The sequence below is a fragment of the Apteryx rowi genome, unplaced genomic scaffold (assembly GCF_003343035.1).
Source record: "Apteryx rowi isolate R43461 unplaced genomic scaffold, aptRow1 scaffold_5, whole genome shotgun sequence".
Lineage (NCBI taxonomy): Eukaryota > Metazoa > Chordata > Aves > Apterygiformes > Apterygidae > Apteryx > Apteryx rowi.
This window is the reverse complement of record NW_020450760.1, coordinates 1,440,901-1,464,253: the sequence shown is the minus strand read 5'-3', so window position 1 is coordinate 1,464,253 and position 23,353 is coordinate 1,440,901. Positions and strand designations below refer to the sequence as shown.

Sequence of the window (23,353 nt, the reverse complement as noted above, 5' to 3'; positions counted from 1 at the left end):
TTCCTGCTCCGGCTTCCCCCGGCTTTCCAGCAGGAACCCAAGTCCTGCTTAGCGCTTCCAAAGGAGGGGCAGCAGCAGCAGTGGAAGGAGAGCTGAGCAGCATCAGCTGAAGGCTGTGTGCCATGGGGATCACGGGCTCAGCTTCTCCGCTTTGGCACGGAGGTTTTCCGTACTCAGGACCGGGGATGTCTTTACTTCTTGCTCTGGAAGGGCTCGACTCTGAGGGGTCGGAGCCCGGCAGCTCCCATTCCTATCCATCCTGTGTGGCCATAGCTGAGCACCTGGGAGCCTATTCCTCAGGATTAGGTCAGAGCTGTTTAGAGCATAATTCCCCCCCCCCCCCATTTTCAAAGGAAACTCATTTATTGTCCAATTCAGCAGTTATTTGGTCTGAAGTTTAAAGTGGGTCTCTAAGTCAGCTACGCACTTAATCCAAATCCAGCTTAAGTGTAAGTGACTTTGAAGCATAACCATCACTATTAGGCTACATTTTCCATGGTATTTAGCTACCTAAGGAAGCAGATAAGTATTTAGCAGGCTTTCGGCAGTGCCTCAGGGTAAAGCCGCACAAAGCCTTAGCTGCGCAGCGCCCCGGTGCCGGCCGCGGAGGCAGCCGCGGGTGAGGGGGCGTCAGGCACCTCCAGCGGGGACCCGGGCGAAGGGCAGCCTGCGGGAAGCCCAGCGCCGGTGCTGAAGCCGGCTCCTGCGCCGAGCGCTGGCTGCGGCAGCGCCTCGCTCAGCTCAGGACCGCGGTCCAGTCCCCTCCGGCTTCGAGTCCTGCAGACCTCCGCGACAGCCCCTGGTTCAGCTGCTTCCCCAGTTTCTTCTCCCCCCCAGCTTGGGAAAGTGGCCCGTTGGGGGCTCTTGGGGGCGGACATCCTGCGTTCAGACGTTGCAAAGCCCCGTCCGTGCTGCACGGCGTGACTTCGGGTTTTGCATAGAGGCTTTCCTGCGCTGGCGCCTGCCCAGGCATTAGCAGGAAAGCAGCAGGCAGGTCGGCTCTCCAGGACTAGTCGGGTTTTGGTCAGACCTCGGGTGCAGGCACCCCTTTCTCGGCTCTCCTGGCCCCGGCTTCCCTTGCCAAGGCGCTGCTCTCCCGCCTGGCTGTGACGGGCTCCCCGAGGGCTTGGGCTCCCCGTTCCCCGGCTGCGGCTGCTTTTCCAAGCCAAACAGGGCCACGATGTGGGCTCGACCTCGGCTGCGGCTGCCCGTGCTGTGTTCCCCCATGCTAGCGTGCGCCCGGGCACGGTTTCTGCCCCAGCTGGCCTGCGCTTTCCCCGCGGGCCGGGGGCTGCTCGCGGGAGCAGGGGTGGCGCCACTCGCTGTTTTGGGGGAGGCAGGAGTTGAGTTCAGCCACATGGGCACATCGGGCTTGCCTGACCGCAGGGTCAGGGCATTGGCCCAGGCGCGTTTTATTCAGCAGTGTGGACACGGCCTCTGCCACCCCAGCGAGCCGGGGACCGGCTGGTTGAACCTGCTGTGTTTGATGTTCCCCCCCCGTCAGCCTCCGACCTTCCCGCCGCTGCTCCCCTCGGGGAAGCCCCGCTGCCCCGTTACCTTCAGCCTCCAGCAGCCCTCTGCACGGGTGACGGCAGTGTCTACACAGCTAATAGCTCTCTTAATCTTAGTTCCCCAGGCAGAAGGCGATGCCGCCCCGGGTTGTCGCCCGTGCGAGAGACGGTTCAAGCCTCCGCCAGGAGACACCTCTCCCAGCTGCAGAGAGGTCCCTGCCCTGGCGCTGGGCACCTCTCCCCACGGCGCTGGTCCTCTTCGCAAGGGCGATCGCAGCCCCGCGGGGGCTTCGCGGCCGCTCGCGCCCCACGAGCCTCCGGCCGAGGGCAGGCAGGGCCCTTGGGGGGCTCCTGCTGGCGCCGGCACCGCTGCGCCTGGGAGGCAGCCGCGTGGGAGGCTGCTCCCGGGCTGCTTTCCTGGGCTTTGCAGCCTCGGGTGAGTTCCCTGCAGGCTAAGCTCGCAGATCCGCTGCCTTAGCGGGAGCTAAGCGGTCCCCCCACCGGCCCTTGCGGCACCGAGGCCAGCGTCTAATTGGCCCGTGGAGACCGCGGGCCGCAGGGGACGGAGCGGGGCTGGGGGACCCCGCGCCGGAGCCGTCGGCTGGGGGCATTGCTGAAACGGCTCTGCAGATGCAGACAGGGAGAGTTGCTGCAGCGCCAGCCAATTTATGCAGGTCGGCTTCCCTGGCTCCGTGCTTCCGGAGGAGCGGAGTGGCCATAGCAACCCCGGCACCAGGCGGGCACAGCTGCCGAGCCCCCGCGCTCCTGCAAAGCCCACCTGGCCATGCAGGGCGCCCTGCAGCCTGCCGCGGCTCCCCGGCTTTGGCCCTGCCATCGCCAAGCCTGCCGTCGCGGTGGCTGGTCCCGGCCTGATGCCGGCTCTGCCCGGTGCGGGACAACAGCCCCCCGGCGAGGTTCAGGCGCGTGGGATCTACCAAGGGCCTCGTCTGCACCAGCGTTATATTTTTAGCTGCCTAATTGTAAAAGCAGAATGTGCTCGGCTTTGCTGCAGGATGCTCCTTCCCAGCTCCTGGCAGAGATTGATCTTGAAATGCCAATTGCTCTCCAGGGATGCTGGTGCTAATGAATTGCAATGGTTTACGCTTGTCCCAGGCACAGGCGCTCCCCTCCCCCTGACTGCAAAATAGCAGGGAATTCAGGTTAACAAGACAACAAGAAAAGGGATTATTTTTCCTTTTTCTGAGACAAAGGTAAAAATTTCATGGGAGCATGTGTATGCGGGTTGGTTTGTGTGACAGCACATAATTATAAGCCCAGATCCTGCAGGCTTTTCTCTGGCAACATTCCCACTGAAGGTTTGCCTGAGAGAGGAGTGCAATAAAACTGCCTTTTGCAGTTATCGAGCATAACACCTCCCCGAGTGCATTTGTTCCTTGTAGTCTAGTTTCCAGCAGGAGAATTTTTTAAAGCCTGTAATGACCAGACCTGTTTGCCAGAATCCCAGGGTCCTGCAAGCTGTTTCAAGGCAGCAGGAGTGGATGCTGGCGGCAGGTCTCTCCTTGCGGCAGCTCGGCACAAAGGCTGCTTTCCCTCCACGCCGAGGACCATTCCTCTGCGCATGCCTCCAAGCCTCCTTCCAGCCATGCTCAGCCCCAGAGCTCTCGCTGTGACCTTGTTTATGGTGGGAAATTCAGAAAAATGAATTGAGCCAATCTTAAGTCGATTTGGTGAATAGCTTTAAACCTCTGTTTGGATTCTGCATCTGTAACTCTAGTGCCTTATTTTGATTTACCTTATTGCACTCCCAGAGGGGCTACTATCCAGCACACTGGCTCCTCAGCCCAGGGACTGCGGCTCTGTGCTCTCTTACTAGGGGATGCAGGACACATCTGATTTCAGATGCCTGCCAGAGATGGACTTGGTCACCAAGACGCAGTCCCTCACAATGACGTGTGCTATCCCAGTGTCCCCTTTGCCTCCCGCCAGGCTAAGCCGGGCTGGTGTCTCGCGCCCTGGCTGCGCTCCCGAGAGCGGGCGCATGCTATGCCCCTTCCACCGCTTGCTGGCGGCTGCCGGACCTCCGCTTGGTTCTTGGTCCTTGCTCCAGGACACCCAGTTTCTTCTCGGAGAGCAGGATGCTGTGCTGCTGGGTTTGTGCCTGCGGTGACTTTTGCCCCATCATTGTGGACCCCACTGACGTGCTGTGATTTAACCACCACGCATTTGTCACCTAGTGAACAGGGCAGTGACTGCAGTGAGAGAAATGAGCCCAGGACACATCTACGCCACGCTGGCCTACAGCACAGAGAGCTGTCTATACAGCTTCCAGACCCAAACTGCCTCTGCATCCTGCTTTTAGGCTCGGGGATGAAGGATCGTCAGGGCCTGGGGCAGGAATGCGGTCCCCTGTGGGGGAAGGCTGGAAGTCTGCTAATGTTGGTATGGTCTTGGCAAGGTCTTCGCTTTCTTTTTCCCCGAGGCCAGGAAATACTGTTGTTTTTTAGTTTATCATGGCTCTGCAGAACAGCTGGAGTGGGCAGTCAAGCCTGGGTAACATGCGTTTGCTAGAACCAGACAAAAACATGCTTGGATTTTGCTTCCCATCACAAAACCAGCAGACCGTTCTGACACAAGTGGAGTCGTGGGTCAGGAGAGAAATGCCAGAGCGGAGCTGGACATGGGCAGTAGGAAAGGGGCACGTTCCCGCTGCTTCTGCCCGGCTGCAGAGGGGCCAGGCAGCCCAGCTCTGAGCACACAGCCTTGGTCACTCCGGCACTGCCACGTTACGTTTCGGAGACCCGACATGACGGGCTACCCCCTGTGCTAGGCGGTTGCGGTGCCAAGACCAACTTAGTCATGCTTCTGCAGGGAGCAGGTGCAGGGGCCCGTGCTTCAAAATGCAAGGTAAAAAGTGATGAGCAGACACAGCGGGGGAACCTGATCCTGCACTAATGAGAGCGCAGCTGCACTGCTGCCAAATTATCCTGCCTTGCAGGAGGGGGAGGCAGGGACTTACGCAGGGAAGAGGCAGTCAAATGCCTCATTAGCTTGCAGGGGATGACCCTGAAGCTGCGTCCCACTGGCACGCTGCTCCTTTGCCCGGTCCCCTGCCATGCATGTGTCAGTGGCCAGGGCCGAAGTGCCAGGGCAGGAGAGCTCTTTGGGCAGAAAGGGCCCCGTCTGGCAGCGGGTCGCCCTCCTTGGCTCGCCCAGAGACGCCGGGGCGGCCGGCGGGTGGTCCTGCCTTCCCGGCTCGTTGCGCGTGCTGCCTGGAGACGTGCCCTGCCGTCTTCACGGGTTCGAGAGGCTATGCCCGCTCCTCCCGCTCAGCAGAGGTCATTAAGCCTTGTTTAAAGGATTTCTAGCCATTTGTTATCGCCTTTGGCGTGCTCAGCTGAATCAGTTCGTTTTGGGCAGCCTGCCTGCGGTGGCCACAGTAATGCGATTCTGCGGGAATGTCTCCGGTCTCCGGGGGCCAGCGGATAAAACCAGCTCCCCTCCACAAGCCTGGCAGCCGCGGGCCGGGCGTCCGCCGCGCCGCGGGGCTGGGAGATGGGCACACCGCTGCCGCCGCAGCCCCTGGGGGCAGCTGGCTGCTGGGGGTGAAAGGAGGGATTTTGGTCACCTGCAGGAGGGAGTCTGGGCACCGCAGGGGTTTTGTCACCAACACCAGTGGCACAGCCAATGTCCCCTGCCCATGTGAGCCCGACGCTGCGGTGGGGAGCGAGGTGGAGGCACAACTTGCCTCCCCCAGCAGACCCTGCCGCCCTGGCGCGGGGGCAAGAGCAGCCCCTTCGCCCCGGACGCGCCAGCATCCCCTTCTCCATCACAATCCCGTGCCCTCTCCTGCAGCACCTCCGCCTTGCCTTTCCCCATGCTCCTGCCTTGTTTTCCCTCTCGGCTCAGGTCTGTGCCAAGCAGAGGGTGTTTTTGGCACAGAGGCACGGAGCGCCGGTGCTGGGAGGGACGCGGGGGCTGACGTGAGCCTAACAGTGACTTGGGGACTCTCCTACCTTTGCTCCTTGGGAGAGACGCCAGCCCTTGCCTCCCTGGAGGCCGGTTTGCAGGAGTGCTCCTCTCTCACGGAGCCGGGTAACGTCCCTGCATTTTCCAGCCTGCTGCCCAGCAGTGTTGGGTTTTGGTATAGCTGGTGGCGATAACGGAGGGCAACCTGGACCCGGCACCGCGGCCAGCTGAGGACGTGCGATCGTGCCTGCGGCTTAGGGGAAGAAAGCTGGCCCGAGGATGCAGGTGTGAGCTTCACCCGGGCAGGAAAACAAACAAACGAAAACCCCCTAACGAACCCAAGAAACCCCGCGGTGAGTGAGCCCCTGGCAGAGCTCCAGGGCCGGCGAAGGGATTCACCTCAGAATCACAGAATCACAGAATCACTGAGGTTGGAAGGGACCTGTGGAGATCATCTAGTCCAACCCCACTGCTCAAGCAGGGTCACCTAGAGCACAGTGCACAGGATTGCATCCAGGCGTGTTTTGAATATCTCCAGAGAAGGAGACTCCACCACCTCTCTGGGCAACCTGTTCCAGTGCTCTGTCACCCTCACAGTGAAAAAGTTTTTCCTCATGTTCAGATGGAAGTGTCTGTGTTTCAGTTTGTGCCCATTGCCTCGCATCCTGTCGCTCGGCACCACTGAAAAGAGTCTGGCCCCATCCTCTCGACACCCTCCCTTCACATACTTGTACACGTTGATAAGATCTCCTCTCAGCCTTCTCTTCTCCAAGCTAAACAGGCCCAGCTCTCTCAGCCTTTCCTCATAAGAGAGATGCTCCAGTCCCCTAATCATCTTTGTGGCCCTTCGCTGGACTTGCTCCAGTAGTGCCACATCCCTCTTGTGCTGGGGAGCCCAGAACTGGACGCAGTACTCCAGATGTGGCCTCACCAGGGCTGAGTAGAGGGGGAGGATCACCTCCCTCGACCTGCTGGCAACACTCTTCCTGATGCACCCCACGATACCATTGGCCTTCTTGGCCACAAGGGCACATTGCTGCCTCATGCTTAACTTGGTGTCCACCAGCACTTCCAGGTCCTTCTCGGCAGAGCTGCTTTCCAGCAGGTCAACCCCCAACCTGTCCTGGTGCAGGGGGTTATTCCTCCCCAGGTGCAGGACCCTGCACTTGCCTTTGTTGAACTTCATGAGGTTCCTCTCTGCCCACCTCTCCAGCCTGTCCAAGTCTCGTTGAATGGCAGCACAGCCCTCTGGCGTATCAGCCACTCCTCCCAGTTTTGTATCGTCAGCAAACTTGCTGAGGGTGCACTCTGAGCCTTCATCCAGGTCATTGATGAAGAAGTTGAACAAGACTGGACCCAGGACTGACCCCTGGGGGACACCGCTAGCTGCAGGCCTCCAACTAGACTCTGTGCCACTGAGCACAACTCTCTGAGCTCTGCCATTCAGCCAGTTCTCAATCCACCTCACTGTCCACTCATCTAACCCACACTTCCTGAACTTGTCTATGAGGATGCTATGGGAGACAGTGTCAAAAGCCTTGCTGAAGTCTAGGTAGACAACATCCACTGCTCTCCCCTCATCTACCCAGCCAGTCATTCCATCACCTGCGGATAAATTTGGCCCAGCACCTTTCTGATGCCTCCGGCAAGCAGCTGGATCCAACCCAGGAGTCTGCACAGCCGGCTGCTCTCCAGACCCCCAGCCAGCACCCAAAGGATGTTGGGAAAATCCCTACATTCCCCGTTGCCGGTGGCAGCCTGCGCCGGCCGGGGCCTGCCTACTGCAGCGCCGGCTGCTCCGGCTGCCTGCTGCCATCTGCGGGCTGGAGCTGCCCGGGCGAAGGAGGGATTTGGCGGACGATACAGAAATCCGCTGCCTCCAGCCTTAGTGACCGTGGTGCACACGTCCTCTCGGTGGCTGAGAGAGGAAACCCCCCCTCACACGGTGCCCTGCTGATTTGAGCCGCAGCCCATCAGCGCCCGCCCCGGGCTGCCGGCCGGCCCAGGGGCTCTCTCGGGGCTCTGCCTGCTGGCAAGCACCTTGCCGAGCTCACGCGTGGGCTTGCAGCACTGCGGCGCCTCATCAGAGAGCTCAACTGCTGCGACACGGCGAGTTAAAATAAGGCTGCTGGAAGAGTCGGTGGCAACTGCGACCCTCACTCTCCCGGGGCTGGAGCGGAAGCTTGGCGTTTCTTCCCGGCACGGATGAACGTGACACGCCAGTCACGCTGCCGCTGCCAGTCACCTCCGGCCGGCGGTCATTAATCAGGCAGAGCGGGGATGTGCCAGAGGCTGGTTAAAAGCCGCACATCTCCAAAGCCGCGTTCCCAGGCCTCTGCCGTTAGGTAAGAATAGCTGCAGGTTGTTAAACGGGAAGGAACTGTAAACTCAGAAGGTGGGTCTTACCCTGCCAGTCACTTCTTTCCCTCTTTTTTCTTTTTATTTCAGAAAGGCAGTTTTGTTTTTGCTTATGAACATCTCGGGACCTCTTGGGCATCCCGTTCTTGCACAGTGCTGTGCTGCCAGTGCTGCAAACATGACGACTGTGGGCTGAGATCCACATGTGGTCTTTCTTTCTTTTTCGATGGCTTTGGTGAGAAAAATTGTGACTGTGTTTCAGTTGTCATTACATTTGCTAATGAAGACCAAGGAGATAAGTCATTTACCAGTATCAGGGATGGGAAATGACTAATGGGACTCTAAGTAGCTCACTGTATTAATGACCCTGGAGTACAGGTTGGCAGGAGCAAGAGAAAGCAGATGAAACTGCCAGCTTTTTGGCTCTGGTCTTTTGGTACATGTCATTGCTCAGTTCAAAATGTTCTTGGAAAGTGTCCCAGCCTATATGTGACTTCTATACTAAACTACCAATTGCAGAAAGCCACTTTCCCATCCAGAGTCTCCATTTGTCCTCTGCAGTGAGCTGCGATGCTTAACACTCTGCTATGTTAAGAAAAAAATACCAGTGCAAATTATTTACAAACTAATACTCACTGGACAACTGAGCCACTTCTGAAATGCTGGCCAGTGGCATACATCTTGGGGAGAACTTGTTCAGCTCCATTTCAAACCAGTAAGTGATACCACTGCCTGCCTGCAGGGACTGGTGGTGAACGCAACACACGTCTGTCTCTGTGGGCTGGGAGTTTAGCTGTGGATGGTGGCACGGGGGAGGCCTTCCTCAGAAACTCCTGCAGAGCTCTTCTTGCATTTCATCTTCTGCAGATTTGGTGACTCCTTATGCCAGCTTGCACGCTTGCAGTTTTAGTTCCAGAGCTGGTGTGTACAAGGGTTTGGGGCAGTCCCTGTCCTGTGTGTCTGGTCTGGAGCTCAGTGTGAACTGGTCAGTGACTGGGATGGTGTTTATGCTGGGGGACTCTCCTTTCCCTGCCACACTTGCATTAGGCGGGATGGGGACATCTTTCTTTGGGTTTGAAAACTCCAGCCAGCCTAGGTTGTAGGCCTCTGTGGTGGAGGGGGATCTCCAGCATTAGCTGGAGAAGCTACATCTTCTCCAGACAGCGGATCCAGACCCCAGCAAGCTGGCAACATCAGCGCTGAAGACATGAGGCAGATTCAGGGAGAGGCTAAGAGACCTTTTCTTCTGCCTCTCCCCACTGGCCATGCGTGCTGCTAACACTGCATCTGCTGTGGTCTCATCCAGGTCCCTCTCTACAGCAATCATCTCACCTCTTGTCCTTCATAGGCGCAGGAGGATGTGGTTGGTCATTGGACTGGCTTTTGCATATTTTTTGTGTGTGTGTTTATCTTTAATCAACAAAGCCCGCCTCACCCCCACGCTCCCCACGCTGAACTCAGCTAGATCACTACAGCTGTCTTTCTAAGCCATGTGAGCAAGCGTGAACTCTTACCAGTTTTTCCTTGTTTACAACGCATGCGCAAAGTGCACTCGCGTTGCTCCCTGGAGAAGGGTGACTGATGCAGCTTACAAACACAGGTGCCTGTTTGTCTAAGTGTTGTCTTTGTGGCTTTTTAAATTCTTTTTTAAGCTCTGGACAAACAACCCTCTGGACAGGAAAGTTACTTGCGTCCCTCATGACCTCGTCAGGGTGTCTGGGAAGCTCAGATCTGCAACTACAGTCAAGGTGTTTGGTCTCATCCAGGCAGAGATGAGGGCAGGGACTTACCAACCCAGTGGTCTTGATCCAGCCACAGTATTCATGAATGCCAACTTCCAAAGGCTGGGAAAACATAGCCAGGCCAGCTAGTCATGGACCTGGTGTGTCACTCATCCCTGTCACCAGCAGCTGCTGTTTGTTTGCTTGTTCTTCCTCTCTCACAAATATCTCTTCAGCTACGGGCCTGAGTGCCCAGAGTTCACTGCAGTGAAGATCTGGTATCGTATGTTGGCAAAAACATCAAACACATCCAGTCAAAAAACCAACTGGCTACCCGTCCTGCTTAGGGCGGTGATGCACTGCAAACTTGGCCAAGGTGGCAACCCAGTGAAATGAGCATCCGATCCTCAGCGACTGGTGAGAGAGACAGCCGTGAGGACCTGATGCTGCTCCTGCCTGAGCAGGCCAAGCAAGCACTGGGAGAAAGGATCTGCCTAGCTGCATGCTCGGCTGGCTGGCACCGCTGACTGTATCTGCCCTGGGTACTTGGCATTAGTTGGCTGCCACAAAGCGTCCAGCTGCCTGTTTCCAGGTGGAGGAACACTAGCTGGAGCATCTCTGAAGAAGTGAAGGACCTTATAAATGAAACTGGTAACATACATCTTGCCTGACTCAAAACAGGCCAAGTCCTGAGCCTCATACTGTTACTAGGTATGACTTTTATATCTGTAGATAAAGAACACTTTGACATTCTTATCCTAACAGAGCTTTCAGCCTCTTTCAATGCTTCAGTCTTGGAAGAATTTTCCTTACTTGAGAGAATAATAACAGAAATTTTGGCAAACATGATGGTGTGGTTTCCAGTTAGGCACTACACATTAAGCTCTCATGTCACAGCATCCATAGGTGAAGGCTTCTTTCATCTCCGGTTGGTGGGGAGACTCCATTCTCTTGGAGCAGATGGTGCCCAGGCCTCACTTATTCTCCTCTTCATCACCTTTTGTCTAGACCAGAGCAGTATGTGCAATGCTGCTGGATCTGAAACAGGTGGTACATAGGAGCACTGTGAGCTCTTCTCGGTGGCAGCTGCCCTCTGCCCTGGCTTCTCATGGTTTCTGAAGCAAGAAGATGATCTGGACTATGGACTTCAAAGCACTGCAACACCAAGGCACAAAGCATGTGAAACGGCTGCTTGCAGCTTGGGGATGAGGAGCTTTTTTGCCTCGAGGAACAGCCCCACAAAAGTAGTCCCTGTATGGACTGGAGCAGCYTCAGGCAAGACTACCCCAAGGACAGAGAGCTATCACAACCCATGTGTGACAGTCATTCCTTAAGTCTTGCTTGTCTACATGAATATTTAAAGACTGATCAGGTAGATGAAACCTTAAAATCCAACCTAACACTTCTCCCTGACCACAGGACCCCATGTGTGGGCCTAATGCTGTCCTGGAGGGCTTCCAGCTACTGTCTGAAGAGTGATGCTAAAAAACCCTGGATAGGCTGAGTTAGAGGAGAACAGAGCCTTGAACATTACTCACTCCTTGACACATGAAAATACTGGGGGAAAACCCAACATTTTCTTGAGTAATTTGTAAATGGAAAATAAGATGAGCTGGGCTGAATAAGCCATGTGTTATGAATGAGTTGCCTGACTCGGTTGTTTGCTAAAATGTGTCCTGGAGTCAGCAATACCGGCTGGTGACCCCGCTGGCTACAGCTCTTCAGCAGGATGGTCACCAGATGCAGAGCAAGCCAGAATGCTGTGCACCTTGAGCTAGGCAGGGTTTGCCCACGTGGCCACAAGCAGATGCCGTGCCTGGCTCAAGCCAGGTAGATGTGGCAACTCTGCCTACCTGGTGGTGGTGTCTGACAGAGCGGCTCTAGCTATGGCAGCACAGCTAGTTAAATGCCACTGTGTGTTTTCCTTAGCTTGCTCCAAGTGCAAATTCACTAACTGACACCTTGTCGAGCTTTGTTTGACCCCGTGCATTTTTTTTTTAAATCGTTTCACGTGCAGGGCATAAGTAAGTGCAGTCCATGTGGTGTGGCAGACAGACATCAATGTGGCGAGACACGCTGAACTGCATGGTGGTGTCCTCAGTAAAAGCTATTGCCCAGTGTCAATGGGTCAAGCTAGAGCAGATTTATAAGGGCCCAGCATTTAATAAACAAACACACTCATGTTGGCCTATGCTAGCAAAGTGCAAGTTGGAGCAGCCTCAACCCCAGCCTTGCCCGGGGGGTGGAGGTGGCCTGGCTCTCCCCCGGCAGCATCCAGGGTCCGTTTCAGAGGTGGTTGGGACCCTATGTACCTAAGAAGTTGTTGAAAGGGTTTATTTTTTGTTTTCGCGTGTTCTTTTTTCCCTAACTACTTCAAGGTTTTGTGTTACTATAAGATAAAATGAAACCGCTTTTCCCCATCACAGCATCCCCCTCTGCGAAAAAGGAGATGATGCTTTCCCATTACACAGGGCACAGTGAGGGTGACTCCTAATGACTGCGAAGTGCCTGGGAGACAGCGAGGATAATAGACATTCAAATAATTACCATGGTTATTTGATTACGAGCCTGGGTGGCTGGCAGTGGGACCGCACAGTGATGTTTTGAATCCTTTTGTTTAGTACCTTCCGCTGAATGGCGAATTCATCCTGGCATCTGGGGCAGGATTTGCAGCTTTTGATGGCAGCTGGGATCCAGGATGTGACTCAGGTATTTTTTGCCCTGACTAGTCACCCAATCAGCCCTTAATCATGCAAATTCAGCACAAACACTTCTACAAAGGTCTTTGCTATCCCACCTCAGAATAAAGTGAATCACTCCTCTTTTAATATCTACCTTTTCTCTGACAACCTCCTTCGCATCAGATCTTTTTCTTCTGCTAGATCACCTGTCTTCTAAAAAATAATTATGCCAGGGAAGTCTTTGAAGTAGTAGCAGAGAGGTAAATATTGTTTATATTTTACCCTGTCTATTAAGCATGTAGCCACATCAAAGTCCTCATTTTCTTTGCCGTCGTATTTCTGAAGAAAACTGGTTATGAATTACACACACAGGCCTCAGAGAGCTGAACCACAGCCATTTCAGAGAGTTGGCCTCTGGCCCAGCTAGTATTTGCGTAAAGGCATTTCAGTGCTAACACATCATTCAACCTCCTGTTAGTCTCAAACTGAGATTTGCAATGACTGAGGTAGCAGTTTTGTTTTATCAGTGCCTGTTATTAGCCTGAAAGCTGTTTGCTAGGGAGAGGTATTTTTGGTATTTAAGAGAGAAATAACACTTTCAATGGCAAGCAACTTTTTAGCTCAGCTGCAGAAAAACAAGCAGAATCAAAAAGTGGAGCGTGAGGAAGCACAGCGTGCACATCGGGGCTCCGAGGGGCAGTTTTGAACCGCGTCGAGGATAAATGCGGGTTGTCTCTGGCCCCTGGCAAAAACGCCCGGGAAATCGGAGGGGGCAGTGCACAGGAAGTAAAGGCACCGGTGGGTCTATCTGGAGGAGGGACTGCAGCCTCGGGCTGTTCAGGGTCGCTACCAAAACCTCCATCGTTGTCACTGTCCCCCACTGGAGCTGTGGACCTGTTTCGGATGTGCTTGGGAAGCCCTCTCCCCTTTGCACAAGGCTTTAGCTTCTGACCCTCGCATGCTCCTGTGAAATCAACAGGCAACTTTCACAGACAGATTAAAAAAAAAAAAAGAATATAAACAATCCAGTCAATAAAAGGCCATGTGATATCAGTAAAAATCAGTAAAATTGGTATTAATCAGTAAAAATGTAGCTGTTGGGGAGGGATGGGGTGTGAGGCGGGCATTGTGCCGTGCTGCCGAGCCCAGGTCGCTCTTGACTCTCTTGCTGCTCTTGGCAGGCTCGGCCGCCAGGTTCGGGGACGCCGAGGGGTTCGCGTGGTTCGACCCAGCGCTGTGGCAGACCGCCGCCTCGCCGGGGGAGCTGCAGCAGGGCGGACGCATCTTTGCCGTGGATGAGGAGCGCGTCCCGTGCCAGTACGATGATGTTATCTTTCAGCCCGAAACCTCCTTCCGGGTAAACGTCGACTCATCACGGGGCATGATTCATCTCCGGAGCATCTCTCTCATGGGTCAGGTAACGCGGGGCGGCTGAGAAACCCGGCGGCGCGCTCAGCTCACACCTCCTCGCCGCGGCCCCCGAAGTAGGTCACGAGGAGAGGGAGCGCGGGAAACCCCGCAGACCGGGCGCCAGGCTCCTCTCCAGGGCGGGAAAAAGCTATTTTTGGCCTTGCATGGAGGTTCTCCTGAGGCACCAAGCCGTGGGAGTGCTGTGCCAGCACCACGGTGGGATGGACCTGGCCAGGGCAGGCAGAATCACGGGTGGCCGTGGGCTGCTCCGGGCAGCTCGAGTCTCCCCGTCCCTTTGCCTTCGCCACCCAGTACTGCTCTGCTAGGAAAACAGCTGCTGATGTGCCACCATCTCTTGCCCAAATCCACCTTCTCATGAGCACTTGTGTGTGAGGGGGTGCTGGGGGGGGATCAAGGGCAAGACGGGACCCAGCTGAGCCACGATCAAAAGGTAACCGACTCAGCTTTTGCCAAACATCTGGCTTTTTTGGGCAACGAGACCAAGCAAAAGCCGAAATGGGCGTATGGGCAGGAATTTCCTGGCACCCTCAGCCCGTCGCGTCGCTGCGCCAAAGCTGGCGGTCAGAGGCGGCCCCAGGTGCCCGGGCAGTGGCGCGCCAGGGCTCGCTGGCCGGGGAAACCGCTCTGGCCTTGCTGGAAATGCACGCCCCCGTTTTTGCCGCTCTTCTCCCGGCCAGACGTTCAGCAGCACCGCGGCCTTGGCCGAGTACCTGCGGGGCCCCTCCGCACCGCTGCAGTTTCACGGCAACGGCACTTTCCAGGTGTCGGGCGCCGGGTGTCCGGACAAGTCCGGCTGCGTCTGCGGGAACGCCCAGGTGAGTCCCCCCGTGGCAATGCCGGGAGCTGCGGGACAAGCCGGGGCCCGGGGCCGGCAGCCCAAAGAGGCGGGTGGAAGATGCTGGGAACGGGGCCACCTCCGCCGGTGGAGCTCGGTCTGGTGGCGGTCGGGGAGCGCCCGGCTCGCGGGGGCGAGCGGCTGACGCTGCCCTGCTCTGCTTTAGGACGGCCACCGCATCTGCGCGGCCCTGCTGGGGGCGGCGGGGAGGCCGTGCCCTGCGCCGGCGTGCCGGAGCCCGCTGCGGCCCCTCGGCCACTGCTGCGGGGTCTGCGGTGAGTGCGGCGCCCCGGCCCCTTCCCCTCGCCCTCCCCCGCGGCCCTTTCCCCCGGCTGCGCCCGCCCCTTCGCTGGGACCTGCTGTGGGCTGCAGGCTCTTGCAGGCTGGGGGTCCTGCAAAGAGGCGCTGCTTTCCCGCCTCGCGCTTTGCTTCTCTTTTTTTTCCCGGCTGCTCCCCTAAAAAGTGGTGTTAAAGCAGAACCGGCAGGCGCTGCGGATGGGCGCCCCCAGCCCGGGAGCCAGTCCGAGCCCCTCGGAGGCAGCAGGGCTCGCTGCGGGCGTGCAAGCGTAGGGACCAGAATAGGCACGCTTGTGCCCCTCCCCAGGGGCTTCGTGAACTAAAAGCAAACTGCCAGCGTGGGTGAGTCCTGCAGCAAACTCGCTGAAGCTGCCAGCTGCTTGTGGCTGCCATTTTACAGCTGGGAAAACTGAGGTCCAGCGACTGTGGGTGCAGAGGACTTGGGTGGGGGCAATAGTACCTCTGCTGTCTCGGTCAATTAAGGAGCTAAAGGATTTGTGCCTAAAAATGTGGCCAAGGACACCTGTGACCCAACCGGGTCTCTGAGAGCCCAGGCCAAGCGCTGTGCCGCAACACTGCTCCCATGGGTCCTGTCCACTCCCAAAACGTGATTCACCCAGTGCCCAGCTAGCGTACGTCTCTCCGAAGCATTATCACGGCTCTTTGGAGCTGGTGTTGAATTGCAGCCCTTTGTCCCTGCTTCTGGTTTATCCTGTCAGGATGTCAAAACTCATCAAGCTAATAGGACTCCGCTGAGTTTATGCAATGGAAAACACTCAAAGGAAATGCACTTTTTTTCACAGTAATGTCATCTTTCCAACAGCAAGTTTATTTCATTTAAAATAGCATACATATTTAAAATAAACCATAAACAACAGATTGACAGTATTCCCTCTGCACATGTGTGCTTATGCATTAATCTACCTAGGAGGTTAAGTGGAGTTTTTCTTACACAATTTTAACTGCTATCATACCAAATTCATTAGAATGGCACTACCTGTTTCTCAGATGTGCCCATAAAAGCAGAGCCTTTAAAAGCCATTAGGAGAACTTCCCATTTCAATAAACATTTACGTGCATTTTTTTCAAGGAAAATACTTGAATCAATGAATGCAGTGCAGCGATACAGGGAATGCAAGTATCCTCTCCTCTGTGCTTTACATCCAAAGAAGTAGCAGCATTGCTGAATCACAGCCTTGCAGCGTTGAAACACAGATAAATGTAGAGCTTCCCACAGGAATATGCAGGAAAAAGCCTTTAACAGAAGGCTTCTCTCTGGAATATGATGGAAAACAAAAGCTTTTAACTGAAACCAGTCAATAAAAAGACCGGCGAGAGGGAGCGGTTCCTCCTGGGGGCTTCGTTCAGACCCGGCCGTGAGCCCCCCTCTCCTGGGCACTGCAGTGAGATCAGGTGCAGGGAGGTGCTGGAGAGCCCTGTGTGCCTCCGGTGGCAATCGGCATCATGCTTTGCTCCGAAAAGCACATCGATTCAAGCCTGGGGCAGCTCTCCGGCCAGTCCAGGCTCGGTGATCTTGCTCTCTGTCTCATCTCTCTGTTTTTGGGCTGCAGGAGCCACTGTTTGCCTGGAGTTCACTCCTGACTTTGACCTGCGGAAATATCGGGACAGGCTTGTCCAAGCCTTCCTGAGCCTGGTACGTCAGCCGGCCGAGTGGGACAGCAGTAGGATATTGGGAAACCACGAGCTGCGTCAGCCAGCGATTCACAGGGAAGGCAGGGGGGTGATGCGTGGCCACGTGCATCGCCCCTGGGATGCAGGCTGCTGAGCCCTGTGGTCCAGCAGCCTGGCCGGGGAGCGGCAGCCTGCACGCCCGGCTCCCGACCTCCCCCCGACGGCTGGCATCCCAAATTCGGCCCCTTGAATTCGGTGCCACCCAGGCCAGTGCCACCCCCCTTGCTCCCAGCCACAGCCAGCCCGCCCCCTCTCAGTTTGGGGCAGAAACAGAGACAGACACCAGGTTCCCGGACCCTTCTGGCCCTAAAGAAAGGGCAGTAACTAGCATACGGGCCACGGGCAGCACCTGCACCATTTCGCCACTGTCCCGGCCCGCTGGGGAGGGAGAGCTCAGCGAGAGCGGGCACAGCCAAGAAGCGGCCATCTCAAGCTGGTCCCCCCACCCGTGCACTCCTTGGGCAGCTGGGCACATGCACACGCGCCATGGGATCCCGCAGGCCCTGGGGATGGCTTGTGCCAGGATGCTCGCGGCCAGGAGCTGCCGGTGGGTGAGGGCATGCTCGGGACTCACACCAGCAGGATCAATACCAGAGTATTGCTCTATTGATCCAGAGCTGGAAGCTTGCTTCCTGCCCTCTTTGCGATCACACACATATTACTGCATAGTTTAAAGGGTGTGCTACATGTAATTGCTCCCTGGGCTGCAGGTCAGGCAGGGGGGATTGACTGGCTGGTCTCTGTAGCGGCTGTGGGATCAGCCGGAGAGCATTCCTGGTGCTCTTGCCTCTGCTGGGGGGATGCTGCATGCCAGGGGCACCCAATGCAGATTCCCAGGGACAGGAGATATGAACCTGTCATTTCAGAAACCCAATGGCAATGCAATAACAGGAATGGCAGCTCTGTGATGGGTTTCACCTGAAGATTTATAGATGGGCCTTATTGGTACATCCATCATGGCTGTCTATAGATGTGAGTCTAATTTCTGCCTACTGCTCTCTTTACGTGTCTTTTGTGTTTTGAAAAGCCCAAATACGCTGGAGTTCAGATGGCGATATCCAAGGTACACAAAGCACAGACCTTTCTGGGAGTTGCACTGCGAAGCTCCGCTCCTGTCATCCAGATAGTGCTCATCGATGACCAGACTGGGTCGCGGACAGGCACTGCTGCTGAGCAGATGGCTGCAGACATCATGAGCGACATCGCACAGCATGGTAATGCTGCCTTTCTCCTGAGCCGGGCACCGGTGGGTGCATCTAACCCACCGCTGGCGGCAGCTCCTTGCCTCCTCACCAGCAGCTCTTCCTCACCCGCTCCTGTCAGCTGTGTCACGTTTGCCAACTCTGTAACTCTGCTCTTTCAGCAGCAACGTCCTGTGATGGGAATCACATGCTATCAAGGGGCTGTTCGGTCGATGCTCCCTGCATTGAAAACACTTGATTGCCTGGAAATGGCATCTGCTGTGCACAGCTTTAAAGCACTGCCTTTGTCCTTGTCCTCTTTAGTCTAGTTTGGCACAGCTCTAAACCTTCCTAATACACACACACACGCTCTTTTCTAAAGATGTTGTTGGTGAAATTTTGCTTACCCCAAAGTTGTACCACTTTCATCATAATAGGACAGCAGTGTGAGAAGAACAGAACTGCAGAATTAGAGAATTATTGGGGTTGGCAGGGATCCCTGGAGATCATCTAGTCCAACTCCCTGCTCAGGGCAGGGTCAGCCCTGACCAGTTTGCCCAGGACCATGTCCAGTTGGGTTTTGAATATCTCCAAGGCTGGAGACTCCACAGCCTCTCTGGGCAACCTGTTCCAGTGTTCAACCACCCTTACTGTGAAGGGTGTATTTTCTTGTGTTCACGTGGAATTTCCTGTGTTTCAGTTTGTGCCCGTTGCCTCTCATCCTGTCACTGGGCACTGCTGAGAAGAGTCTGGCTCCATCTTCTTTACACCCTCCCATCAGATACTTGTACACATTGATAAGATCCCACTGAGCCTTTTCTTCTCCAGGCTGAACGGTCTCAAGTCCCTCAGCCTCTCCCTGTATGGTTGATCTCTCAGTCAGCTTTGAGGGCCTTCGTTGGACTTGCTCCAGTAGCAATGGCTACTGTGCATGAATCAGGGTGGTGTGCAGATGGTGGTGGTGGTGGGGGGGTGTTGCACTGTCCAGACCTTACCCATATTTCTTCTCACCCTTTCCCAGGTGAAGCACTTGGCATATCCAGCAGCAAAATGGAGGTGGCCACTGGCAGCATTTTCAGTGGGCAAACAGGAATCAGCACATCAAGGAGGATCTTAACAGGGACGGTTGTGGGCCTGCTCTTTGGACTCCTGTTGCTCGGAGGGATGCTCCTTCTCTACAGGAGAGGAATGCTAAGGTAGGGAAGGGGCTTCTGCGGGCAGGGTAGGGGTAATATTGGCAACCGCTGCAGAGCTGTGGCTGAGCAGCCTGGGCTAGCGGTGAACACCCCAGTCCATCAGCGTCTTCCAAGCCTGGGGCTGCTCCAGGTGTTCTGCTGTCGTAGGGCAACTTGTTACCAAATGTTGGCCTTCCAGCCAGCCTTTCAGCGGGGACAAAAGGCAGGGCTGGCCGAGAGCTCCTGCACCTCCTTCTCCGTGCTTCATCCTTCCTGCCACCTCTGTGGGCAAAACCAGGCACTCTGTTATACTGGAAGTTACCGGTTCCTTGTGTTTTATCAGAGGCAGGTATAAACCGGAGCAGGTTTCATGCTATGCCAACTTAGATCAAGGGTCCAGCTGGGGCAGGGTGGAAAGCTCTGAGGTGACTGAAAAGGCACTTTTATACACTTAATCTGGTACTTCAGCTTCCTCCACAGGCAAAAGGGAATTGCTGCTTGGCACTGTGTGGTGTGGCATGCTCTGGGCAGGAGCAGCGCTGCTGCTGCACAGTTTGAGCTCTGACCAATCTGACCTTGCTGCTCCATGGAAATCTCCTGTTCCTGGTAGCCTTTAGTTACCTGCGTTAGTTAGCCCTGCGTGGGGGTGGAGAACTGAAACTGCCTGCTTTATATAGAAATGCATCGAAATAATTCAAACCTTTTGTCCTACAGCTTTGTAGTCATGAAAGGGAATGACAGCATCAAGAAAAAAAATGCAGTGCTGCTCTCCACTAGTGCCTGAGTTATTAATACTGCACAGAGAGCAGCGCAGATCCAAAGGGAAGGATGAAAGGGAGCTCAACACCTACCTGTACCGCAGCCAAAGAGCCCGTCAAAAAGGCCTCGTCTCCAGCACCTTTTCTCCTTGCAGGGCAGAGACGGGGTGGGAAGGGCTCAGACAGTGGAAAAGCCGCCCTGCCAGCACTGAGCTCAGCACAACGCAGGCAGCCGTGGCAGGTGCTCCTCTGACCGACCTCCGCTCCTAGCCAAAGCGCTCACCGTCGTGCATGGCCTTGCCTCCCTCAAGAGGTGTCACGGGCTCGATTTAATTCCCGCTGCAGGGCAGGTTGCCTTTGTACAGGGAGGAGGCTTTGGATAAAAGCACCAGAGGCGCTGACGTGCCGGCTGTTGTGCAAGGGCCACGGGCCGGGGGGACAGCTGCAGGCGAGGTGTCACTTTGGGGGAGGTTAGAGACAAAAAGCAGGTGGTAGGAAGGAAACTGGCAGGGGATGGAAGGGCTCATGCCAGACCGTGATCCCTCAGCCAGCCGGACACGTGCTCAGCTGCTGGTGTGGTCCTGCTGGGTCCTGTCCCCGCTCGCAGCTGGCCACCAGCCCGAGCCGTGCAGGGTTTACTGGGGACACCACCGTGTCCCTGCATGGGACAGTACACCGAGCTACTCTGACTTATTTTGCCCACCTGACCTTGGGTAAGGCGGAGCGACCCCAAGCATTTTATAACCATCTTCTGGGGATGGCCATCACTTTAATTTGAGGGTGCAAGACGCATTTGTGTCTGCCAGGGAGCACAGGGCCTGTCTGCTGCAGCTGGCAGCGTCCAAGGCTCACAAGTCAGGCTGTTTCTCCTCGCCCAGCTCGTTAGCATGGGCTTCTCGTTGCACAGCAGAGCACTTGGGCACGGACTGTTTCCCTGCCACTCAGCACGTGCTGACATAACGTTTCCTAGCAATAAACTAGCGCCTTCATTTAATTTCTAAATAAAACTCCAAGCCCCATAATTGCTACTTGATGATTTATCTTCCACTGACATGTGTTTGGATGCCGGACAGGCCTTTGAAACAAGTGCTGTCAGCATTAAGAGGAAAGTTTATGTAACAGCAGAGGACAGAGCTGAACCCAAGCCCAGGCCCTTCGCAGCGCCGAGGGAGCCTGGCTTGGTCGTGCCGGGTTATAACGAGTCGGGAGGCGGGTCCGCGGAGACGCTTACAGGTCAACTAGCTTCGGCTGTGGATTAACAAACATTAATGAAAAACTTGCCCCACAGGCTCTTGGGGGTGGGAGGGAGGATTTGCTGGATGGGTGGCACCTTGTCTGAGACTGCTGCAACGTGGTGGAGATGCCCTCACTGCAGTGGCCCATCGAAGCGAGCATGGGGTCTGCAGAAAAGACCATGCATGGCCCCACGCAGAGGGCTCAGCCTTTCACGTCACGTACGCGGGTCCCGACGCGCCAAGGCAAGCCCCGCTGCTAAATGCGTGGTGGTCGCAGTGCCTAGATATCGGCCAGCTCTCGGGACCTGGGGTGGCATGTGAGGACCCTCTGTGAGCCCATCAACGTGACGTGCCTGGTTTGGGGGATCTTGCTCGCTAACCAGGACCCTTAGGATAAAAGTGGTGGTGAAAACGAGATGGTAAAAGCGATAAGGTGACAAAAGTAATGCTGCAAACTGTGAACATTTGTTGAGATTGCAGGGGGACCAGGTGTCAGCTCTGTGGCAGTTCGTTTTAATTCGCAAAGGGAGGGCAATGACTCCGGAGTGAATGTGAGCTGCGGCTTTCTGCCTGCTGACTAATTCTTCCCTCCAGGATGCAGGCTGCCGACCTGCAGCTCACTGGCTTCCACTGACAAAGTGCAGCGTTTCCCTGCGAAGGGAAATAAATGTCCCTGAAGCGCCCTGAAACTTTGCCCCAGTATTTTCTCATCCATCCCTTGAAGACGAAGCACTTCAGCTGCGGGAGCCACTCTGACAGGTACCCTGGGTTCAGGGGGACGCAGACGGGTGATCCCCAAATGTCTCTCCCCAGGCTGTGGGCCGCGCGCCTCCCCCGGCCGTGGGGCAGAGCGCAGGGCCTGGCGTCCCCGGAGCCGGCGAGCAGCAAAGGGTTTGACAACCCCATGTTCGACATGCCCATGGACACCACGGTGAGTTGCCGTCTGCACGGTTTCTGCCACTGCCAGGGGGCTGCAGGGACCCTCCTGCCCGGATGTGGGTTTTTGTCCCTGCTCGAGGGAGGGTGCACAGCATGCACCCGCAATGCACAGCATTGTACCCGCAACGCACGGCACTGCACCGCACTGCACCCACAGCGCACCACGCTGCACCCGCAATGCACAGCATTGTACCCGCAACGCACGGCACTGCTCCGCGCTGCACCCACAGCACACCACGCTGCACCCGCAATGCACGGCGTTGTACCCGCAACGCACGGCACTGCACCGCGCTGCACCCACAGCGCACCACGCTGCACCCGCAATGCACAGCATTGCAAACATAGTGCACCGCGCTGCAGTCGGGGGGGCTTCTCCTGTGCTGGGGCCAGGAAGGGGCTTGTGCGACGGCCCCATCTCCGGTGGCCACGCGTGGAGCTGGCCGCTTGCAAACACCTCGGCTCCCAGAGCTCAGGGTGCTGTGGGGTCCCAGTGCCTGCAGTGAGGAGGGGGTTGCTCGAGGTTTGCTTCATGTCTCCGGAGGGTGTTTTTCCCTCTCTTGCTACTGCAGGAGCCTCCGGGCGCTGCCTCTGGTGAGGACGCACGGCAGGAGATGGCTCTCAAGGACAACCAGATCTTCTATCTGAACCCTCTGTACGACGAGAGTGAGGTTGATGTCTGACAGCGCGACCGGGGCTGTCCCCAGCCCAGCCGTAGCAGCGTGGCCACGGCCCCCCCTGGGGACACTGCCACCTCGCAAGTGCCCCCTCGGGTCACACACACCAGGCACATGCTAGTCCTCCCCGAATAAAAGCGTCCATGTGTCCAGCACCCGTATCGCACCTCACCACCATGAAGACTCGGGCAAGGCCTCCCCGGTGGTGTTTCTGTCCATATAAATTGTATTTTGCAGTTATCACTCTTCCCTTTTTTAAGAGAGCCACCTCAATATCAAGATGCTGTTCTCACTTTGTACCGGGGCCTAATCCAGCAAGGTGCTGAGCTCCGTGGGCTGGGGCCTGCACCGTGCCAGATGTGGCCAGGACACGTAGCGCCACGAGGGCGGCATCCCCAGGACCGAGGGCAATCAGGTGCCTAAGTGCGTTTCGAGACAGGGGCCCGGAGCCCCCAGCGTCTGGGCCCACGACTGAGCCGAAAAGGGGCTGACCCTGTCTGCAGCGCGGGGGCTGTTTGCACGGTGCAGGGAGCAGCGCGCCGCCTCCGCTCCCCTTTCCCCGCCTGCTCCCGTCCGCCCCGGCGTCGGACGCCGGAGCCCCTCGACGCTGGCGTGGGGCTGAGTCCTGAGCAAACACCTCCCTCCTCTTCACCTCCGCTGAAATGCCTGAGCTTCCTCCTCCCCGCTGCAGCACGTCTGACATTTATTACGAAAACCTCTCGGACCTGCCTTGGAATTTATCGCCTCATTCCCTGTGGCGAGAGAGTAAATATTTTCACTGCAAAACAAAAAAAAAAGGGGGTACAATAGCGTTTTTTTTTTACGGATTGGCTTTCCGGGTGCTGTTTCGGGAAGCAGTTGAGAGGGCTGGGGAGGGGCACGCGGGGGGACCCCGCCGCCACGGCCGTCGGCACCAGCCGGGCTCTGGTGCTCCGGCG

General features: G+C 56.4%; 1 protein-coding gene across 1 annotated transcript in view; it reads left to right on the top strand.

Annotated features, from left to right (window-relative positions):
* Positions 1-22,421, top strand: part of AMN (amnion associated transmembrane protein) — a 30,698-nt gene extending 8,277 nt beyond the window's left edge. Inside the window, exons 4-12 of the mRNA XM_026079445.1 lie at positions 12,139-12,226; positions 13,380-13,615; positions 14,307-14,444; positions 14,631-14,739; positions 16,333-16,415; positions 17,481-17,667; positions 18,656-18,830; positions 21,577-21,733; positions 22,311-22,421. Of these exons, the coding sequence (XP_025935230.1) occupies positions 12,139-12,226; positions 13,380-13,615; positions 14,307-14,444; positions 14,631-14,739; positions 16,333-16,415; positions 17,481-17,667; positions 18,656-18,830; positions 21,577-21,733; positions 22,311-22,421 (1,284 nt within the window). The remainder of the gene's footprint in view (positions 1-12,138; positions 12,227-13,379; positions 13,616-14,306; positions 14,445-14,630; positions 14,740-16,332; positions 16,416-17,480; positions 17,668-18,655; positions 18,831-21,576; positions 21,734-22,310) is intronic.
* Positions 22,422-23,353: the final 932 nt, after the last annotated feature.